The 20,708-nt window shown below is 41.3% G+C and overlaps 1 protein-coding gene across 6 annotated transcripts in view; it reads right to left on the reverse strand.

Moving 5' to 3' along the window:
• The window catches only part of Gdpd4 (glycerophosphodiester phosphodiesterase domain containing 4), an 85,860-nt gene that overhangs the window by 23,719 nt on the left and 41,433 nt on the right, over positions 1-20,708 (reverse strand). For 5 of the 6 annotated variants that reach the window (XM_090348475.1, XM_090348473.1, XM_090348474.1 and 2 more), the window contains exons 6-11: positions 14,701-14,799; positions 14,535-14,628; positions 13,468-13,545; positions 12,408-12,553; positions 11,987-12,069; positions 1,594-1,744 (exon numbers count right to left, since the gene is read on the reverse strand). In XM_090348475.1, the coding sequence (XP_090204601.1) occupies positions 1,594-1,744; positions 11,987-12,069; positions 12,408-12,553; positions 13,468-13,545; positions 14,535-14,628; positions 14,701-14,799 (651 nt within the window). The remainder of the gene's footprint in view (positions 1-1,593; positions 1,745-11,986; positions 12,070-12,407; positions 12,554-13,467; positions 13,546-14,534; positions 14,629-14,700; positions 14,800-20,708) is intronic. The other variant, XM_090348476.1, reaches the window with a different exon arrangement.

Here is a 20,708-nt window from a genome sequence, read left to right on the forward strand (position 1 = left end):
CACAGCACATGCTATTTTTACTGTAGTCATAATTAGCCCATCTCCTTCCAGAAACCCCCATCTTATCCTTAATATCAACTTGCAAAAGTTGTTCTTGTGTGCCCTTGTATGCTCATAATGCAACCTGACTTCAAATGCAGTTCAGCATTTATCACAATGATTTCTTATTTTTCTTTTTTTTTAAAATGCCAGTCCTGGCCCTTGAACTCAGGGCCTGAATACTGTCTTTGGGCTTTCTCAAGGCAAGAGCTCTACCACTTAAGCCAAAACTTCTAGCTTTTTCTATGTATGTGGTAGCAGGGAATTGAACCCAGGTCTTTGTATATGCTAGGCAAGCACTCTACCATTAAGCCAAACTCCTCGACCTCCAATTGTTTCTTTTTTTATATATATTTTTATTGTAATTAATAGAAGGGTTACATGATATTTGCCAGATAGATGGTGCATTAATTCCCATACATTGATACCCTTTCACATGTCCTGGTCCCCATTTCCCTCCCCCACCCCCACCCCTCATCTTGTTTTCCCCCGTTCCCTATTCAATTTCAAATAAACAAATACAAATATATCTGATATATCAGGTAACAAAGTGAGATACTGTAACTATATGAGATAACCAAGGGACAGCAAAAGAGATGAGAGATAACATAGTACCTTAAGAACAACAATCATTCATTATATGGCTTATGTTTCTATATCTGAGAGATCCTTTCATTTAGCATCCTACTATATGGACTTTTGTATCAAGGTTTTGCTCTATTGCAAATCTCTGCTAGGAGAGCCCAAGGTTTCTACTGATTATGACAAGTGAGGGAAACCATTGAGCCTAAGTTCCTTTGAGTCTGGCTTACTTCACTTAATATGATCTTTTCTAAGTCTTTCCATTTCCTAACAAAACGGGCAATGTCATTCTTTCTGACAGCAGCATACAATTCCATTGTGTACAAATACCACATCTTGTTTCTTACACTGGCTGGTGAACTCCAAAAAAGCCTGGAACAATGTTTATTCTCCATTGTATTCCACATGCTTAATACTTAGCAGTTATTACACACACACACACACACACACACACACACACACACACACACAAATACTGAATAGTAAGAAGGAACCAAGAGTATTTTTAGTCTGCTTTATCTAAGCTAGTGAACTAGCTCAGCTCGCATAGATAACCCAGGAAAATTCTACATGCATGGTAGGAATGCTATGAAAGAACATTAAATGTGTAAGTATATGTAAATACATAAGTATCTATTAAGTATATACTTGGGTATAAAAGCATTGCATAAGGGGCCAGGAGTTTGGCCTGGTGGTAGAGTGCTTGCCTAGCATGCACAAAGGCCCGGGTTCGATTCCTCGGTACCACATACATACAAAAAAGCCGGAATGGTGCTGAGGCTCAAGTGGTAGAGCTCTAGCCTTGAGAAAGTCCAAGGACAGTGCTCAGGCCCTGAGCTCAAGCCTAGGACTGGCAAAAAAAAAAAGCAATGCATAATAAGGGCATTCACCTGTCTGCCTGGCTTCACCTTGGCCATCATCTCCAAGAGCAACACCCGAATCTTTACAGAGGTTGCACAGGGACTGTCTTACCTCTACAAACCATTTGCCAGCATTCAGAGTTTTCAGCAAAGTCCAATTAAAGAAGGCAGAGTGGTTGTAGGTGGCCTCTGGCATGACCTCCCTGATATTGGTTGTTCTACTCAGGTCATAGTCATGCATGAGGAATGACACTTCATCATAACTGCAGGCAGAGGGGGAAAAGAAGGGAAGCATTAGACAGGCGTATCAGCCACCTGGTAGACAGGATCCCTCCACAGCCCTACAAGGCCACAGGCTTTTCTAGGGCTCTTTACTCTCTCTCATATCCTAGTAAAGGGCACATTTACACTGATGCCATTTTTTTTCTGCCTCAGGGTTGATCTCTCATAATACAGTTATACTGGTAATGGTGAAAGAATAGCTTAACCTTATTCAGAGGCTTTCCAGCATCTACCAAGCAGCAGGTACATTGCTAACTTGAGGACAAGGTAAGGAATGGCGGTGACAAGAAGTATGCTAGGGTCCCCAAGACCATTTTAAGCAAGATTCCACATAATATCCCTGTGTTTTTCCATCCTTTCCCCCAGGTAGGCTCGTGCTATAAGTATTTCTGGTCCTAGACCCTCCATATCAGACAGTAACATTAGATAAGTTCCTACTGTTTTCTTTGGAGAATCTCACTTTATAAAACTCTTCCTTTCTCATTAAAAATCTATGAAGAGAACATCTGTAATGATGGTCACAAGGGAGTAATAGATGGTATTTATTTACCATAGACACCTAGAAAGCAATTGTCAATAAGCAATTGGAATTGTGCTATTATGATCTCTGAGAAAAGGGAAACACATGAAATTAGCTATGCCAGTGCAGACTTCCTGAAAGTGAATACAAGACTGTGGAACAGGAAGAGACAACCTAAAAGATACTCTGCTCTCTTGTTAAGAAGGAAAGGAGATCAGAATAGGGAGTGGCCAAGACAGAATTTGGAGATTGGAGTCCAATACTGGATAGAGCTATGCAAGTACAGAACAATTTCTGAGAAGTATGCATAGATTCTTTGAGGTGTATAGCTAAATATCAATCTGTACATAACTGGAGTGAAACTATGAAGCTTTTGTGTTTAAAAATTAGCATAAAGTTATAAGACAGCCAGGCACCAATGGCTCACACCTGTAATCCTAACTACTCAGGAGGCTGAGATCTAAGAATTGTGTTCCAAAGCAGCCAGGACAGGCAACTCCTTGAGACTTTTATCTCCAATTAACTGCCAGAAAACCAGAAGTGAAATTCCTGTGGATAAAATTTATAGCAGACCAGATATTTCAGGTCATAAGAAACCAGTGAACTTTCCAAGATGAAGCCACAGAATCTACCCAAATGGAATGCAGAAATAAGAATGAAATGACAGGGTAGGAATGTCCCTCAGGTCTCTATTAAGCAGTATTTTATTTGTGTAGAGTCCTAAAAATTAGCAAGATAATAGCCAAAGGAGTAAAAACTAAACAATTTAACATTGCATGAAAATATTGCATCAGCAGATCCAAGAATTTTAATAAATATCAAGGAGGAAGTGCTGGGAATGTGACTTAATGGTAAAGTGCTTGCTTCACATCCACAAAGTTCTGCGTTTTTGAATCCTCAGCACCACATAAACAGAAAAAGCCAGAAATGACCCTGTGGCTTAAGTGGTAGAATGCTAGCCTTGAATACAGACAGGGTCAAGGATAGAGACCAAGCCCTGAGTTCAAAGTCCTAGAACTGGCAAAAAAAAAGTAACAAGGAGGACAAATAAATGAGTATATACTTCCTCCAAACACATTATATATAACCAGAGCAGAAAAGAAAACACTTTAATAAAAACAAAATTTCAAAGTGGCCGGCAGGGGTCGTATGAAGCAAGAAATACAATCGGCAGATAAAAATACACACAGCAGAGCTCCTCATTTGAGAAAAATATGGAACAACATATTTTAAAGGTTGAAAAAAAACTGTCAAAATTTTACACACAGTAAAATATATGGCTCAGGAATGAAGGGAAAATGAAAATGTTTTTATACAAACAAAAGGAACGAGAACTCATTTCCAGGACACCTTCACCATAAAAAAAATTAAGCGTTGGGTATGGTGGCTCACACCTGTAATCCTAGTTACCCAGGAGTCTGAGATCTGAGGATTTTGGTTCAAAGCCAGCCTGTGCACTGAAGTCCATGAGACTCTTATCTTCAATTAACCACAAGAAAACTGGAAGTGGCTCTGTGGCTCAAGGGGTAGGGCAGTAGCCTTAAGCTGAAGAGCTCAGGAACAGCACTCAGGACCAGAGTTCAAGTCCCATGACTGACCACAAAAATTAAAAGATGTAATTAAGAGCCCAGGAGTTTGGCCTAGTGGTAGAGTGCTTGCTTAGCACACGCAAAGACCCAGGTTCAAGTCCTCAGTACCACATGCATAGAAAAAGCTGGAAGTGGTGCTGTGGCTCAAATGGTAGCCTTGAGAAAGCCCAAGGACAGTGGTCATGCCCTGAGTTCAAGCCCAGGAATGGAAAAAAAAAAGGCACAATTAAGCAAAAAGAACAATACATTGAGAACCTTTATCTACAAAAGAATGAAGACTGCCAGTCCTGGGGCTTGAACTCAGAGCCTGGGCACTTTTGCTCAAGGCTAGTGCTCTGCCACTTGAGCCACAGCACCACTTCCAGCTTTTTCTGTGTATGTGGTACCAAGGAATAGAACCCAGGGCTTCATGCAGGTTAGGCAAGCACTCTACCTCTAGATTACACTCCTGGCCCCTTATTTTCTTATTTTTAATCTTTTAAGAAGAAAACTATTGGGGCCGGGAGTTTGGCCTAGAGGTTAAAGTGCTTGCCTAGCATGCATGAAGACCCGGGTTCGATTCCTCGGTACCACATATAGAAAAAAGCTGGAAATGGTGCTGAGGCTCAAGTGGTAGAGCTCTAGCCTTGAGAAAGTCCAAGGACAGTGCTCAGGCCCTGAGCTCAAGCCCAGGACTGGCAAAAAAAAAAAAAAAAAAAAGAAGAAAACTATTTTAAGCAAAAAAAAAAGGCAAAACAACAAGCAAAAATCAAGGGGTTCGAAATTCAATAAGCAAGATAAATATTCTGGTCATGTGATAGCTTTAAACTGGTGTGAAATCCATGCAAAGCGAAATATTAAGATTTAGATGTAGACAGCATTGGTATTACGGACTTTTTTGTTTTGCTTCAGATTCCAATATAACCTGACATGGCACAGCTCCAGTGACACCTCTCACGTTTTGTCCATTATGGATGGTGAAGGGTAGGCACCACTGAGAGAAATTACTGGTAATATTCTTCCCTCTTCCTCTCCCCTTTCTCTGCTCCCGAGTCTGCACTGTGTCCCTGGCCGGTCAGTTCACCATCGACTTCCCCAATAAAGTCACCTTTTTATATGAAAAAAAAAAAAGAATTTAAAAAACATTCTGAGCATGGTGGCTCATGCTAACTACGCAGGAGGCTGAGATCTGAGGATCGTGATTCAAAGCCAGCTCCAGCACTAAAGAACTTGAAACTATTATCTTCAATTAACCACTAGAAAGAAGTATAAAGTGGGGCTGTGGCTTAAGGGGTAGGGCAGTAGTCTTGAGCCAGGGATAGCGCCAAGGCACAGAGTTCAAGTTCTATGGAAGGAAGGAAGGAAGGAAGGAAGAAGGGAGGGAGGGAGGGAGGGAGGGAGGGAGGGGGAAAGAAAGAAAAAGAAAAAAAGAAAGAAAGAAAGAAAGAAAGAAAGAAAGAAAGAAAGAAAGAAAGAAAGAAAGAAAGAAAGAAAGGCAGGCCAAGAGTTTGGCCTAGTGGTAGAGTGCTTGCCTAGCATGCATGAAGATCCCGATTTGATTCCTCCATACCACATACATAGAAAAAAGCTGGAAATGGTGCTGAGGCTCAAGTGGTAGAGCTCTAGCAATGAGAAAACCCAAGGACAGTGCTCAGGTCCTGAGCTCAAGGCCTAGGACTGGCAAAAAAAAAAAGAAAAAAAAAGAATTTAAAACACATATAAATTTGATGTGGGTATTCTTTTCCTCTGTTCTTGCTGACTCAATTCTTCTTTCTCTTTCTTTTCCTATGCAGTAGTTAATATACCTGAGATACAACATGACCCCCCTCAACCAAATTCTACTTAAATAAATACTTCTCCTGTATACCAATTGAACAATTCCAGTGATCATGCTTTCTCCTATCTTTATCTGTCCTTGTTACCTTTAGCAGGTAACTAGGTTGCCAGCTGCCAGATATTTTTACCTATTTACTTGAACGTGATCATTCATTCTTTTTTACCATTTTCCTCAATACATCATTAACTAGACCTTTCTATCTCTCAAACTCTACTCTCATTACCCACTTCAACTAGCTACAATTGCCTCCCCTTCTGCCCTTCTAACAGTATATACCTGGTGATAATTGTTAGCATTACTAACCAAAGTTCTCCTTTCCCACAAAGTATCATCTTTGCCCCTGTAATCCTTCCAAGTTACTGAAGATGTGGTGAAGCCTTGATGCTAATAGCAACTGTTGCAGTCTCAGCGTGGGTATGTGTCATCTGTGATTACCACTGTGGCTAAGATTGTTCTCCTTGAATCATACATGGAAATGTCAGCTTCTTGAATACTACCTTTGACTACTGAGCCACGTCTCCTTATAAGAGAATGACTAAAATATTCACTACAATCCTGCCACTCCCCAGTCATACCTAAACATTAGTAAATTCCCAACTGAAAGAGATTTAACTCTTCAAGCAAAGTGACGCTTAGATGAGCAGATTATAACAGAGAAATATTAGCAAAATGAGAACTTATGAAAATGTTTCTCCCAAAGGACAATTAATGATTAATGGAAATCATTATACAAATAAACAAATAAATCAAGATATAAATAAACGGACTTCATGTAAAGAAAACTCCAACAAATGGAATAAGGAAGACAATACAAGATATGAAAGAATTTAGCAGATACTTCAGAAATCCTGAAAAAATTCAAACTGAAATTCTAGAAATTAAAGACTCAATAACTGAAATGTAAGCTCAATAGGAAGTCTTGCAGATAGAATGGAACAACCTGAAAATAGAATATCAAGAGTTAAAATATACTATAGGAACTACAGCAATAAGACAAAGACAGAGGGAAAAGTACTAAGACATTATGAACAAAATTTACAAAGACCTCTGGAACATTATCAAAAGCCCAAATTTGTGTATTATAGGAATAGAAGTTTAAGAGGTACAAACTAAGGGCATTGATAAAATTTTAATAAATAGAAAACTTCCCCAGCCTTGAAAAAGAAGCATACAGGTATGAGAGGCTAACAGAACACCAAACAGCCAAGATCAGAAGAAAAAAAAAACATCTCTAGGCATAGTGTAGTGAAAACAATATGCAGAACAAAGCATCCTGCATCTATAAAAGGAGAAACAAGTCACACACAAAGGCGACCCCTTTAAAATAACAGATTTCTTAACAAACTCTAAAAGCAAGGATGTCTTGGAAGGACACAATTCAAACCCTAACAGATATTCATAACTGTCAACCTAGATTAGTATATCCAGCAAAATTATTCTTCATAACTGAGAAATCAAAACATTCTCCAATAAACAAAAGCTGAAGGAATTAATAGCTACTACCAGCACCTCCACAGATAATTACTCAATACTCGTACTCCATTTCTTACATATTTGAATTGGTGACAGTCTAGTTCATATCTCTTTTTTTGCCGGTCCTGGGCTTGAACTCAGAGCCTGGTCACTGTCCCTGAGCTTCTTTTTCTCAAGGCTAGAGCTCTACCACTTGAGCCACAGCATCACTTCTGGCTTTTTCTGTGTATGTGGTGCCAAGGAATCAAACTCAGAGCTTTGTGAATGCTAGGTGAGCATTCTACCACTAGGCCATACTCCTGGCCCTAGTTCATATCTTTTTATATTGCCTATCACATGACATACTAATGTAGCTATTATATAATTTTTCATTTGTCCTTTTTTATTGTGATGGTTCTGAGGCTTGAACTCAGAGCTTGGGTGCTGTCCCTAGCTTTATTTTTGCAAGGCTAGTGCTCTACTACTGAGTCACAGCTCTACTTCTGGCTTTTTGATGGTTACCTTTCCCATCCTGGCTGGTCTTTCGATGTGATCCTCAAAGCTCAGCCTCCTGAGTTGCTAGGATTGCAGGTGTGAGCCACCAGTGCCTAGCCATGTATGAATGAGTATGTGTATAATTTGTGCAGGTACTGGGGCTTGAACTCAAGGTCTTCACATTCTTGGTTTTTTATTTTGTTTTTGCTCGGGTTTCTGCTCTAGAAAGTCCTCTTTGGCTCTTCTCCAGATTGAGAACATTCCTACTTCCCTTTTATGGTTCTTCTTTCACTTTCAAATAAGTTTACTGTTTATCTACCAAAACCAGAAAAGACTTGCTCTACCATTTGAGCCATATAAGAGTCTCATGTCTTTGTCTGACACGGCTGGCTTTGAACTGTGATCTTTAGATTTCAGTCTCCTAAGTAACTACAATTATAAGTATGCCATTGGTATCTGGCAAATCATTATATTAAATATATGATTTACAATATAAGAGCATTTCTCAGCTTGTATAGTTACTCTTTGTAGTGACCTCTATATCTTCTAATGTTTTCTTTCTAGTAATATCTCAAAGAGCCCCTCCCTTTTGGCATTTTTTTTTTTTGGTAGAACAGTTCTCAGCTTTTGTTTGTATGGAGAAATCTTTTTCTGTCTCCATTTTCTAAAAGACAGATTACTTAGGTACAGTAAGCTTAGTTTGATCTTGTTTTCTTCTATATTACTTGAAAAATTTAGGAGTCTGATGTTAAGACCTGCCTGTGGTTTCTCTTATTTTAAAATTCCATCTTTAACTTGTAAGGTTTGCTCATAATATGTTGTGGAGTAGAATTTTTTAGTTGAACCACTAGTGACCTTTGACCTACCTGTACCTGGGTTTTTGGAGGTTTCCTCTATTTTCTCTATCTTTGGTATGTTTTCTATTCTGGAATACTTGAAACCTAATAATCTGAATATTTGTTCCATACTGTCCCAAAATGTAAGCTTTTCTTTCATTTCATTGTTTTCTTTATATATTTTCAAAATCTTATTTTTGAGTTCACTAATTCTATTGATTTTCTCTGCCTTATAGTGTTTTTTTTTAATTTCACTTAATTGCATTTTTCAGTTGAAGCCAACTGTGTCTATTTCTGTTAAGTTTCACAGGGAATCATTTCTGTATTCCTTTGAGTTTTCCTGAAGGAGCTATTTTAAGTCTTCCACCAGAGACTTCAATACTGGTTACCTGTTCAATTTTTTACACCTTATTTTCTTATACCTATCAGGTGAGGTCACAGCTTATTGGATGCCAGTGATTCTTGTTGGTGGGTTATATATTAGGTTCTTTGGTTTTGTCCTCATAATGTGGCTTTGTGCAGTTTTTCCAGAAATTCTTTTTTTTCTTTAAGTTTATCTTCTCTGAGCCTGGAGTCACTTCTGCTGCTTCAGAAACAAGTGGCACATGAGATCAGTGCTTGCAGTGAGCCCTGTTGGCATGTTGGCATGTTGCCACTGTTTTAGTTCTAAGAGTCCAAGCTCACATTTACCCCAAAGCCACAGACGGTGTTTTTATTCAGCATGAACTTGGGGAGTATCTAGCCCATCACAAGCCTCTCTCTTGGGCTAAAGCAGACTCAGACACTGCGAGGGTCTCCTGGGCTCTAGACAGAATCACCTTGGAGGCTCCCATGTCACGACAGTAGCCACTAATACTGCAAAATGATACCATACACTCAGTCCACATCTACCAAAACAAGTGCAGCACTGAGGTGAACTAAGGCCCACAGTGTTGTGTGTGCCTACTGCTGAGGTAGACTCATGGCCCAAGACCACCAAAAACAGTCACCAGATTATTCCAGAGTCCGCATCCAAACAGGCCTGGGGTGGGTGGGCCTACAGATCTGCCTGTTGTTGGTTTCACCAGCTCAGCACTTAATTCCAAGCATAGTCCTAAACCCCATGAGTGTACCCTACCTAGTAACATGTCCTACCAGATGGAATCCTGCTTCCTACGTGCTGCCAAGATTAGGGCTAGTCCATCTCAACTTACGATCCAGCCTTTTGGGCTCTACCTCCAGCGTTGAGCTAGGCTGCAGCCAAGTTTTCCACGAGAATCTCCAAAGTCTCCAGCACTCCCTCAGGCAGCTAGTAATGATGCAAGCCGAAAAGATCAAGCCAGAGTTCAGCTGTTTGCTGATTGCCACCATAGGCCTACAGGGTCTGGCCTGGAGTTGGAGGATGGATAAACCTTGGCTGCCAAGGTTGATAAACACAGCCCGTGTCCCATCCGCTCTCAGGTCCTTGCCTAATGCTTGGGCATGTCTACAGGCTCCATCTTCAAGCCTTAGCCTTCAGATGCACAGGCATAGGCCTAACATTTGAGCTTTTGTGCTCTCTGCTGCTCAGTGTTGGGGAGGGGGTAACAGTTCTAGTGGTTCAGTCATAGGTACTGGTACAATGGGTACCTGGTGTAATGTTCATAAGGTTTATACACATTGTACAAGCCCATGTAAAGACAGGTTTCATTTAGGTCTATAGCTAAGTAGTACTGTGTCCTGCACATACGTGTGTACTGCGTGTCCATATGCACATGTATATATAGTACGTTTCGTTGATCTTTCCAATTGTTGATTATAGGGGTTTTTTTGTGTGTGTGTGTGCCAGTCCTGGGCTTGATCTCAGGGCCTGAGCACTGTCCTTGGACTTTCTCAAGGTTAGAGCTCTACCATTTGAGCCTCAGCACCACTTCCAGCTTTTTTCTATGTATGTGGTACCAAGGAATCGAACCTGGGTCTTCGTGCATGCTAGGCAAGCACTCTACCACTGGGCCAAACTCCTGGCCCCGACCTCTTATATTTTGAGGAATCCTCTTTTGGTACTTGAAATTTCATTTTTTTTTGTTCCAAATGACTGATGTAAGTTTCATGTCCTAACTGGACCCTACCTAATACGCGGTTGGAAGGAGTAAAGGCCCTCCAAATGTATGAAAACGAGTCTGGAAAAGTATATGGGAGGAGATTATCACTAGAAAGGAAGACGTCAACCAGCAAACAAATTAAGGAGTTAGATCATCCATGTCAAAACTGAAGACAATAGTGCATGAGTTCACTGGCTCAGTATCTTTCTGTTATGCCCATGATACTTACACAAATCACATTTAAAGTTCTGCTAAACAAATACAACCCATTTCAGTCTTTTTGGTGCTTCACATGAGGACTTCAAGGGAACTGTGAACACATCACATGGACTTACGCTACAACTGAAGCACAGATAGAGGAATTCTATAAGAAAACATGATTTTGTTCCAGCCCCTGCTCCAAGCATTCCTTTGTTTCTACTTGGACTACTGCTACATTTTTCTATCGGATCCCTGAGAATACTTTCCAAAATACATCCTTCTAAAATTATGAGACAATCTGTCCTCTAAAAGCTACTGTGGCTTCCCATTACACATTAAAGGAAGTCCAGGATCCAACCTCAGTTAGTCTGACCACCATATCTTTCTTCCTCAAGAACCGTCTCCTATTCCCAAAGCATGTAAGTTTCACATCTAGTATAGGTTACTACCATGCTCTATAAATTTGTTATTTCTCCCTAAGATCTTTTGAATACGCTGCTGCATCTGTATGGAATGCTTTCCCTTCTCCATTGGTGATTGGTAAAATAATTTTTTCCTTCAAGGCTCAACCCAAACACAACTTTGACCATAGAGATTGCTTTTTCTTTCTTTCACAGGAAGTAACCTTTTTCTACAATTGGCTTTATTCTGCCAATTCTCCTTCACTAGTTGGGCATATCTATCTTCACTAGTTAGGTGTACCTATCCATCTCCCAGCCACTCAGAAAGCCCAGAAAATATTATGTATCTAGGGAATGCTAATTAAACCACTAAGGTAGTATAAAGGATTAAGTTGGAAGCACAGATTACAATGGGCACAAGTTTGAATTATATATGGGAACTATACCAAATGTATCTGGCTTATGATACATTACAGGCTTATCTGTAAGTAACTTTGGGTAAGTATTGAAATGTGGTTTGCAAGGGAGGCATTTAATCTATGTGGTATGTGCCTAGGTGCCATCAGAACACAAGAGAAAGCTTTCCAAAGGTCAGGTTGGTCCTCCTCTGGGACATTGGAACTATCCCTTACTTTCTTTTTTTTTTTTTGCCAGTCCTGGGCTTGAGCTCAGGGCCTGAGCCCTGTCCTTGGACTTTCTCAAGGCTAGCACTCTACCACTTGAGCCTCAGCACCATTTCCGGCTTTTGTCTATGTATGTGGTACCGAGGAATCGAACCCGGGTCTTAGTGCATGCTAGGCAAGCACTTTAACCACTAGGCCAAACTCCCGGCCCCTATCCCTTACTTTCTTACCTTAGGTATATGTCAGTCTCCAGACCATAGGCACCAAATTCAACAGCCTTCTCAAAGGACATCATGGTATTTTCTGGTGCTGCCTATAGAAGAAATCAAGCCCCATTCTTGGATGTCTCTCCTCCCAACCACCCTTTTATGAGCCCAGAAATGAAAAGGGGTCGGGGAAGCAGAGATTGTCTCCCTTCAAAAAGTCTGCCTAGGTTTCCCTCTGTCCAATTGAGCATGATAGAGGAACTGACTGGAGTCAAATAACCTGAGCTCAAGTCCAGTCTCTACAGTTAATTCCTTATTCATTTCATTTCATGTCAAGACAGCTTCTTTTCCTCATCAGGGGGGCCTATGGTTCTGAGGTGCTCTTCTCTCATCTACATACCCCACACTTACCTGCTCTCATTCATGTCCATATGCTCACACCTACCATGGGCGCACCTCTGTGTGCAATGAAGACAGGCCTAGGCCCCAAATCCTCCTTCTTCTGAATGCAAGGAGAATAAATCCCCAGCGGCAACAAATACAAGCATATGAGAAGAACTACAAAGGGTAATCCAATAGCCACTTGTAGAGCTAAAAGAAAGAATAAAAGAGTTGGAAGGAGAGAAAAATGGGGGGAAAAGAGGTTAGAGAACCATTTTAGGCAACTACCCCAAAATAGCAGTCTGAGTAATACCTAGCCTAATAATTTCCTACTTTGTGGACTGGCTGGTTTCCCGTCTGTCACATTACCACTTACTTTCAGAGATTTGTACATAATGTTTAGGAGTGTTCACATGTAAGACTATTATACACGGAGGGAAACAGAGAAGGGAAAATAGGGAGAGGGGAATGATATAAGGAGCAGCTTTTCAGGGATCTGAGAAGCTTGTGAAGATCATTCTCAGACACTCTTACATTTAGGGCAGAACAGCATTATAGAAAGGATACAATCTCATAGAACTATGGGTTCATGGGGCCAGGAGTTTAGCCTGCTGGTTGAGTGCTCGCCTAGCATGCATGATGCCCTGGGTTCCATTCCTCAGTACCACACATGCAGAAAAAGCCAGAAGTCATGCTGTGGTTCAAGTGGTAGAGCACTAGCCTTCAGAAAGCCCAAGGACAGTGCCCAGGCCCTGAGTTCAAGCCCCAGGACTGGCAAAAAAGAAAAACAAAAAAAAGAAATCCGGGGTCACAACCAGACACTTATTTATCAGTGTGATTAAGGACATATGACAATCTCCCTGAATCTTCATTTTTCTTCCCTAAAACCGAACTGTCTTGCTGCTACCATAAACTTCACAGAGTTGTTTTAATAATGTTGACTCATGGAATTATTATTTACTTCCCTCCTCCTCCCTCCTTGCAGACTGGCCAGAATCCCTGTTATTCTCATTTCTTAATACTTAGTATTTTTGATCTTTGAGGATTTTACCTATTTGTACATTAAGTAATCACCTATGTTTTAAATAGGTGACTGACTTTTAAATTTGGGCTCTAGTTCTAACCTCTTAACCTTCTGAATATATCACGTCCCTGGTGATTTTGCATCTTGAAACATGTCATCTTGAATCTTCTTATTCTAACTACAATTTAGAAAATAAAAGAAAAAAGTTTATTATTGTCTCTTTTAAGCACTTGTCCCAGATATACTTTCTAAGATGTACTCTCTACACATACCTGCCCACATCTATGTGCACAAAACTTTCATGGCACCATTGTCAAACCAGTATCCCACTCAAGTCAGGAGGCAAATACTCTTGTTTAACTGATTGTGGAAAAGTAGAACTAGAGAGAAGATCCACTCTCAGTAAGGGTGATGAGAGAGAATACTTTCCGTTTTCTCTTGTTTCCATGGAGTAGGGGAACGAAGAGAGAGAAAAATCAGTGGCAGAGACAGACATGTCTGTAGAAATGTAGGTGTCCCGGTGTAACAGAGACTCACAACAGCTACTCTGAGTTACGTGGATGTAACAGGATATCGTGGTTGAACTTAGTAATATTTGAAAGCAAACTAAAAGAAACTGAGTGGTCACAATACTTTGATCAAGTAATATTAAAAATGACTTGTACTTCATCCATCTGCTTTCAGAGAGGTAATACATCATAAGAGGAAGCTAGGTTAAGCTGGGAGCTGGTGGGTGGCTCACACTTAACAATCCTATCTAGTGAGGAGAACAAGATCCCAGTGGGAAGCCATCCCGGGCAGAAAAGCACCTGAGACTGTTTCCAACTAACCAACAACGAAGAGGAAGAGGAAAAGGAAGAAGAAGAGGAAGATGAAGAATAAGAAAGAGGAGATTGAGGAGGAGGAAGAGGAGCAGCAGCAAGCAAAAGAAAGTAAAGTCTTACTTTTCTACAAGAAGAACCCTTTTTTTAAAGTTTGAACGCAGAAACACTATGACAAGTCACATGGGGTGGTAAGTGACGGCACAAGAAATACACCTGTGTAACAAGAAAATTCAAAGAGGCACAGAAATGGCCAGCTACCAGCTTTCTGTTTCTCTAAGTGGTGGACAAAAATTGAGGCCAGAGTGGAAGGGAATGGCAAGGGTCCACGCCACACACAACATACTTTCTGCTTCCAAATGGGACACGTAGAATGCCAGAGGCCAGGAGATGAGAGACATCACAGCTATGCTGCACAGGTGCACATATGGAGCGAAGATCTAGAAGAAGACAAAAAGTTCAGCTCGGCAGATCTCAACAGAGAGTGTCAAAAGCCTCACAATGTCATTTACCTTCAGCGACAGCCCAGCTATCAGCCACTTGTCATGCCAGAATTTGCTTATAACAACCAGAAGAAACACACACAGTATAATCACCAGCCAAATCAGGATCTGGGGAAACAGAAAGGATCTTCTGACTTCTAGGCACGAAATTCAGATAGAAGTGTCTTTGAAGTGACGTGGTGGCACCAATCTATAATCCCAGGGCGCTGAGGCAGGAAGGTTGTGAGTGAAGACCATCCTGGGCTATGCAGAGAGACCTTGACTTTAAAAGAATTATCCTTGGAACTTACATGTGTATCTTTTATAATATATCCGTATCTTTTCAATCTAAACATTTTGAAAATCCTTAATATTCTGTGTATCCAGTCATACCTTCTTGACTTTATGTCTTTATTACATACTTCATGGCTGGAAAATTTATATAATTATGTGGTCTGAGGCCATTCCCAGATATTCTCGTTCTGTCTCTGTCTCTCCCTCTCTCTGTACCCAGACCCTTAACATGGTTTGATGTCAATCTATTGCCACAATTTTAATTAAATGCCTTTTTTTTGCCAGTTCTGGGGCTTGAACTCAGGGCCTGGGCACTAGCCTTGAGCTTTCTCAAGGCTAGTGTTGTACCAGTTGAACCAAAGCACTCCTTCTGGCTTTCTCTGTGTATGTGGTACAAAGGAATCGAACCCAGGGTTTTGCACATGCTAGGCAAGCACTCTACCACTAGGCCACAATACCAGCTAAGTAAATTCCTTTTTGAAGTATGTTTTTGTCAACAGACTTAATAAGATCAGAATAATATTAGTATTATTTATCCTCAATGCCTTGTAGGATGTCTGGCACATGGTAGGTATCCAACAAATACCTTTTGAACAGATGAAAAATATGTCTTCAAGAACACTGTATACTTCAAGGAGAAAGAATATTGAGAATAATTTTATAAAATTATTTACTTTTTAGGGCCGGGAGTTTTGCCTAGTGGTTAAAGTGCTTGCCTAGCATGCATGAAGACCCGGGTTTGATTCCTCAGTACCACATGTAGAAAAAAAGCCAGAAGTGGTGCTGAGGCTCAAGTGGTAGAGCTCTAGCCTTGAGAAAGTCCAAGGACAGTGCTCAGGCCCTGAGCTCAAGCCCAGGACTGGCAAAAAAAAAAATTATTTACTTTTTAAATTATCTTTAAGTAATTATACAAAGGAGGTGCCACAAAACAAACCAGCTTATGAATATAATGTATCTTGGTAAGTATTACCCTTTCAACATTCTCATCCCCTTTAGACCAAAGCCTTCTCTTACTTTTCTTAGTTCTGTGGTATATATAATGAATTCTTGACTATCTCCCTTCCTTCCCCTCTGCATTTGCCCCCCACCACCTCTTGCAAGTACCCATTTTCTGGTGCTGATTTTATTGAGACTTTGACCTAGTCTTTCTACTATTTGAGCTCTCCATAGAGTCTTTTATATTTCAGTTCATTCATTTGGAAATACATATCCCTCCCAGTGAGTTTATTTACATTCACAGGCACATTCTGGCTACCACAAATGAGGGAAACCATGCAACCTCTGTTTCACTTGGTCTGGCTTGCTCCACTTAATATTTTCAAAGTGTTTCCATTTCCTTATGAATGGTATAACATTCTAATAGATTAGAAGCATCCACTTATGTGTATATACCACATTTTCTTCATCCATTCGTCCATTGAAGGGCATCTGGGATAATTCTGTATCTTGGCTATGGTATAAGTGCAGCAATGCATATGGTTGTACTGATGGCTTTGGTGTAACCTTGTTTATGTTCCACTGGATAAATGCACAAGAGTAGGGTTGTATATTTATAGGGAAGTTACAAGTTTAGTTTTTTGAGGAACTTCTACACTTTTCCTGTCCATACTGTAGTTGAACAAACTTACATCCCCACCAACATTACATTAGAGTTTCTTTTGGCCACATCCTCACCAGCATACATTTTCTTGATGATAGCCATTCTAACTAGGGTAAGGCGAGGAAATCTCAGTGTTGTTTGATTTACATTTTTTTTTCTTGTTGATCATGGAGCTTGAACTCTGGGCCTGAGCTCTGTCCCTGTGCTCTTCAGCTCAAGGCTAGCGCTCTACCACTCGAACCACAGCTCCACTTCTGGTTTTCTGGTGGCTAATTGGAGTCTCACAGACTTTTGTGCCCCGATGGTTTTGAACTTTGATCCTCAGGATCTCAGCCTGCTACTAACTAGGATTACAGTCATGAGCCAGTGATACCTGGATGATTTGCATTTCTTTTACTTCTTTTATTGAACATTTCCTGTGTCTATTGACCATTTTTACTTATTCTGAGGAGTCTCTAAGTCATTAGTCAAGAAGGCATAACTTGAGGGAGGAAGAGGGAGGAAGATGGCACCGAGACAATAGGGACACTGCCTAGCTCTCTCTCACAAAAAGAGAGAACCAGGGAGTCCCACGAATCAATTACCTTAAGAAATCCACAACAACAAACTCAACAAGCAACGGAAAAGGACCCAAACCGGAAAAGAAATCCAGATAAAGCTCACATCCAACTTTCTCAAAGAATTCGGAACGCGAGGACCCCTCCCCTACCGTGCCAGCTCCGAGCCAAGAAAAGCGGAGGGGGTGGTGGAGGGAGCCGGGCTGGGCAGCGCCGGGCCAGGCATAGAAGCAGCGGAACCAGAACAGCAAGCAACGGAACCCAGACACAGACCACAAGCGAAGGCAGAGATCCGAGGGGAGTGAAGGATTCTCCAACACCATGCAGCACCCACAGACGAACGCAGAGGCGTGAGTACCGCAGCGGGCCCCCAAACACAGAGCGGGTGCCAAGCCATAGAACTTAACTCAGACCCTTCCACCCCGCCTGAGAGGAGAAGGAGCAGGGGGGCAAGGAATTTAGAATCCTGTCCCTTCCCTCAACAGCCCCCTCCCCCAGGCCAATGACTGGAGATTGACAGGTGGGAGGTGCTAAGACCCAGCACCCCACACCAAGGGAGGCGGAGGTGTCCCAGTCCCCACCCGCCCACCAGGTTCCTCTCCCAGGCCACTGGGTCTGGAGAGTGGGGAGCACTGTGTCCCTGCCTTACAACAGCGGGTGGGGTGTACGGGACAATAGGAGCCAGCATCTGTCCCCCTCAAATCTTGAGCCGGGCATTTTCCAGCTGGGAATCCTGAGCTAGACAGCACCGAGGGGCCCCCCACAGTCACAGACTCTCTGACAAAGCAGCAGGGAACTGAAGGGCCAACCAGCAGCCAAGCTCGCCTTCTGAGAATCAGAAAGGCACAGGAGCGCACGTCCTCAGCTGGGCCCGGCCCCTGGGAACAGAGCAGACAGCTGCAGGTCCTGCTGAGAGCCCCTGGAAACTCCCAAACCCCAGACCCTTGGCTGGGGGCCCGCCCCTAGAAGCAGCACAGGAACACCAACCATCCGCCCAGCACTCTGAGACTGAAGCTCGCAGATCCATCCCACGGCCCACTGTGAGGCCACTGACTGGGCTGAGAGCTAGTCCTACAGCAGCACACAGCCTCTGGGAATCGACCAAACACCTACAAAAATGGCAAACTCTGACATAGTCAGCAGAGGAATCAATTTGGCTGAGAACCACAGGTATTCACATACTCCCAGAACCACGGTCCCAATCCAAGCAAAGACCGCTACCTACTGACCACAGAGCGAACTATAACAGTTCTCGATGCCGAGGAGAGCTCAAAGAAGAATCACGACATACATAAATAATCAAAGTCCCACGCAAAGCCCAAAAGGCAACAAGAGCGAAGGGATGAGAGAGATGTCACCATCCCAAGAAATGACACCTGAAGAGACGAAACATGACCCTATTCAAGGAGATGATTGTGAACATGACTAAAGAGATTAAAACAGAATTCCAAAAACAATTCCAGGAACATAAGCAGAAAATCTCCAAAGAGCTCCTCAAATTCAAAAGAGAAATGGAAGAAAAGATTAATACCCTCAGAGCAGACATGAATAGCTCAGCGTCCACACTTCAAGCAAAAATGGAGGCATTAAGCAGCAGATTGACGGAGATGGAGAATAGAACATCAGAAATGGAAGACAAAATACAAGAGCTGGAACAGAGAATCGCCACCTTGGAAAAATCAGTCAGAATCTACCAGAGAGAGCTCCAGAAACTTGCAGATGCAGCAAAGAAGTCTAATCTTTATATAATAGGGATTGAGGAGGAGGCCGAATTTCAGGACAAAGGTATGCAACCTTTAATCACCAAAATCAGAGCAGAGAACTTCCCCAACTTCAAAAGGGAAAATACATTATTGAAGGTTTCAGGACCCCAAGCAGGCAAGATCCTAGAAGGAACTCACCTAGACATATCATAGTAAAGACATTAGACCCAAATACCAAGGAATTGATCTTAAATGCTGCAAAAACAAAGGAGCTATATTATAATGGGAAAAAAATTCGAATCACAGCAGATCTCTCCACGCAAACCCTAAATGCAAGAAAAGCTTGGAAAAACATCATTGATGTCCTGAAGACCAACAACTGCCAGCCCACACTGATATATCCAGCAAAAGTAGCATTTACATTTGAGGGAGAAACAAGAATATTTCACTCCAAAGAGAAGCTTTATGAATACGTGCACACTAAACCAGCGTTACAAAGAATACTAATTAACCGAGAACAAATTATAGAACATCAAGAACCCCCATCAAGAAGCAAACATCTATAATTCACTAAACACAAAAGGGGGAAAAAGAGAAAGAAACTTAGAAGTAAAAATAAATAACAACAATGGACACTGACCACTTCTCCATAATCTCCCTACACGTTAACAGGCTGAACAATCCACTCAAAAGACACAGAGCAGCAGACTGGATTAAAAAACACCACCCATCCATATGTTGCCTCCAAGAGACACACCTCACTGCCAAAGACAGAAACAAATTCCAAGTGAAAGGCTGGAAATGAATTTTCCACTCCAATGCACCATGCAAAAAAGCAGGAGTAGCAATCTTAATCTCCGATAAAATTAACTTCTCAGTAAAATCAGTACACAAAGATAGAGATGGCCATTATATATTAGTAAAGGGAACAATCCATGCCCATAATATTACAGTTATAAACATCTACTCCCCCAACACGGGAGCACCCAAATTCATCAAACAAACTCTTTTAGAACTACAGAACAAGATAGACTCAAACACAATCATTGTCGGTGACCTCAATACTCCACTCTCAACAAATGACAGGTCAACTCAACAAAAGTTAAGCAAAGACACCATCGACTTAAACGACACCATAGCCCAGCTGGGCTTAACAGATGTACACAGAGTCTTCCACCCAACGGCGAAACTTTCTACATTTTTCTCAGCAGCACATGGAACACACTCCAAAATAGATCACATAATAGTTCATACAGAAAACTTAAGCAGATACAAGAAGTCTGATATAATCTCATGCATCCTATCAGACCACAGTGGAGTCAGACTAATTCTGAACAATACAGTCAAAGTCAAAAAACATTCAATCACATGGAAACTGAACAACACACTTCTGAATAACCCCTGGGTAACAGATCAGATCAGAAATGAAATTAAAAACTTCCTTGAATGTAATGACAATCAAGAAACATCACAAAGAAACTTAGGGGACACAGCAAAGGCAGTTCTAAGAGGCAAATTTATCGCACTACGAGTGCATATTAAAAAGACAGAAGAAGAGCACTTAAATAACCTTAAAAAAACCTGAAACACCTAGAGGAGCAAGAAAGAGTTAATTCTAAAACAGCTAGAAGGACAGAAATAACAAAAATAAAATCAGAAATTTCAGAGATTGAAATAAGATCTACTATACACAAAATCCATAAATCAAAAAGTTGGTTCTTTGAATGAGTCAACAAAATTGACAGACCATTGGCAATATTAATCAAAAAAAGGAAAGGGGAGACTCAAATAAACAAGATTAGAGACCCCTCAGGAACAATCACAACAGATTCCCAAGAAATCCAGTCCATAATGAATAGGTACTACCAGGGCCTATATTCAAAG

Source organism: Megascapheus bottae, chromosome 16 (genome assembly GCF_031878675.1).
Source record: "Megascapheus bottae isolate mThoBot1 chromosome 16, mThoBot2.hap1, whole genome shotgun sequence".
NCBI classification, from domain to species: domain Eukaryota; kingdom Metazoa; phylum Chordata; class Mammalia; order Rodentia; family Geomyidae; genus Megascapheus; species Megascapheus bottae.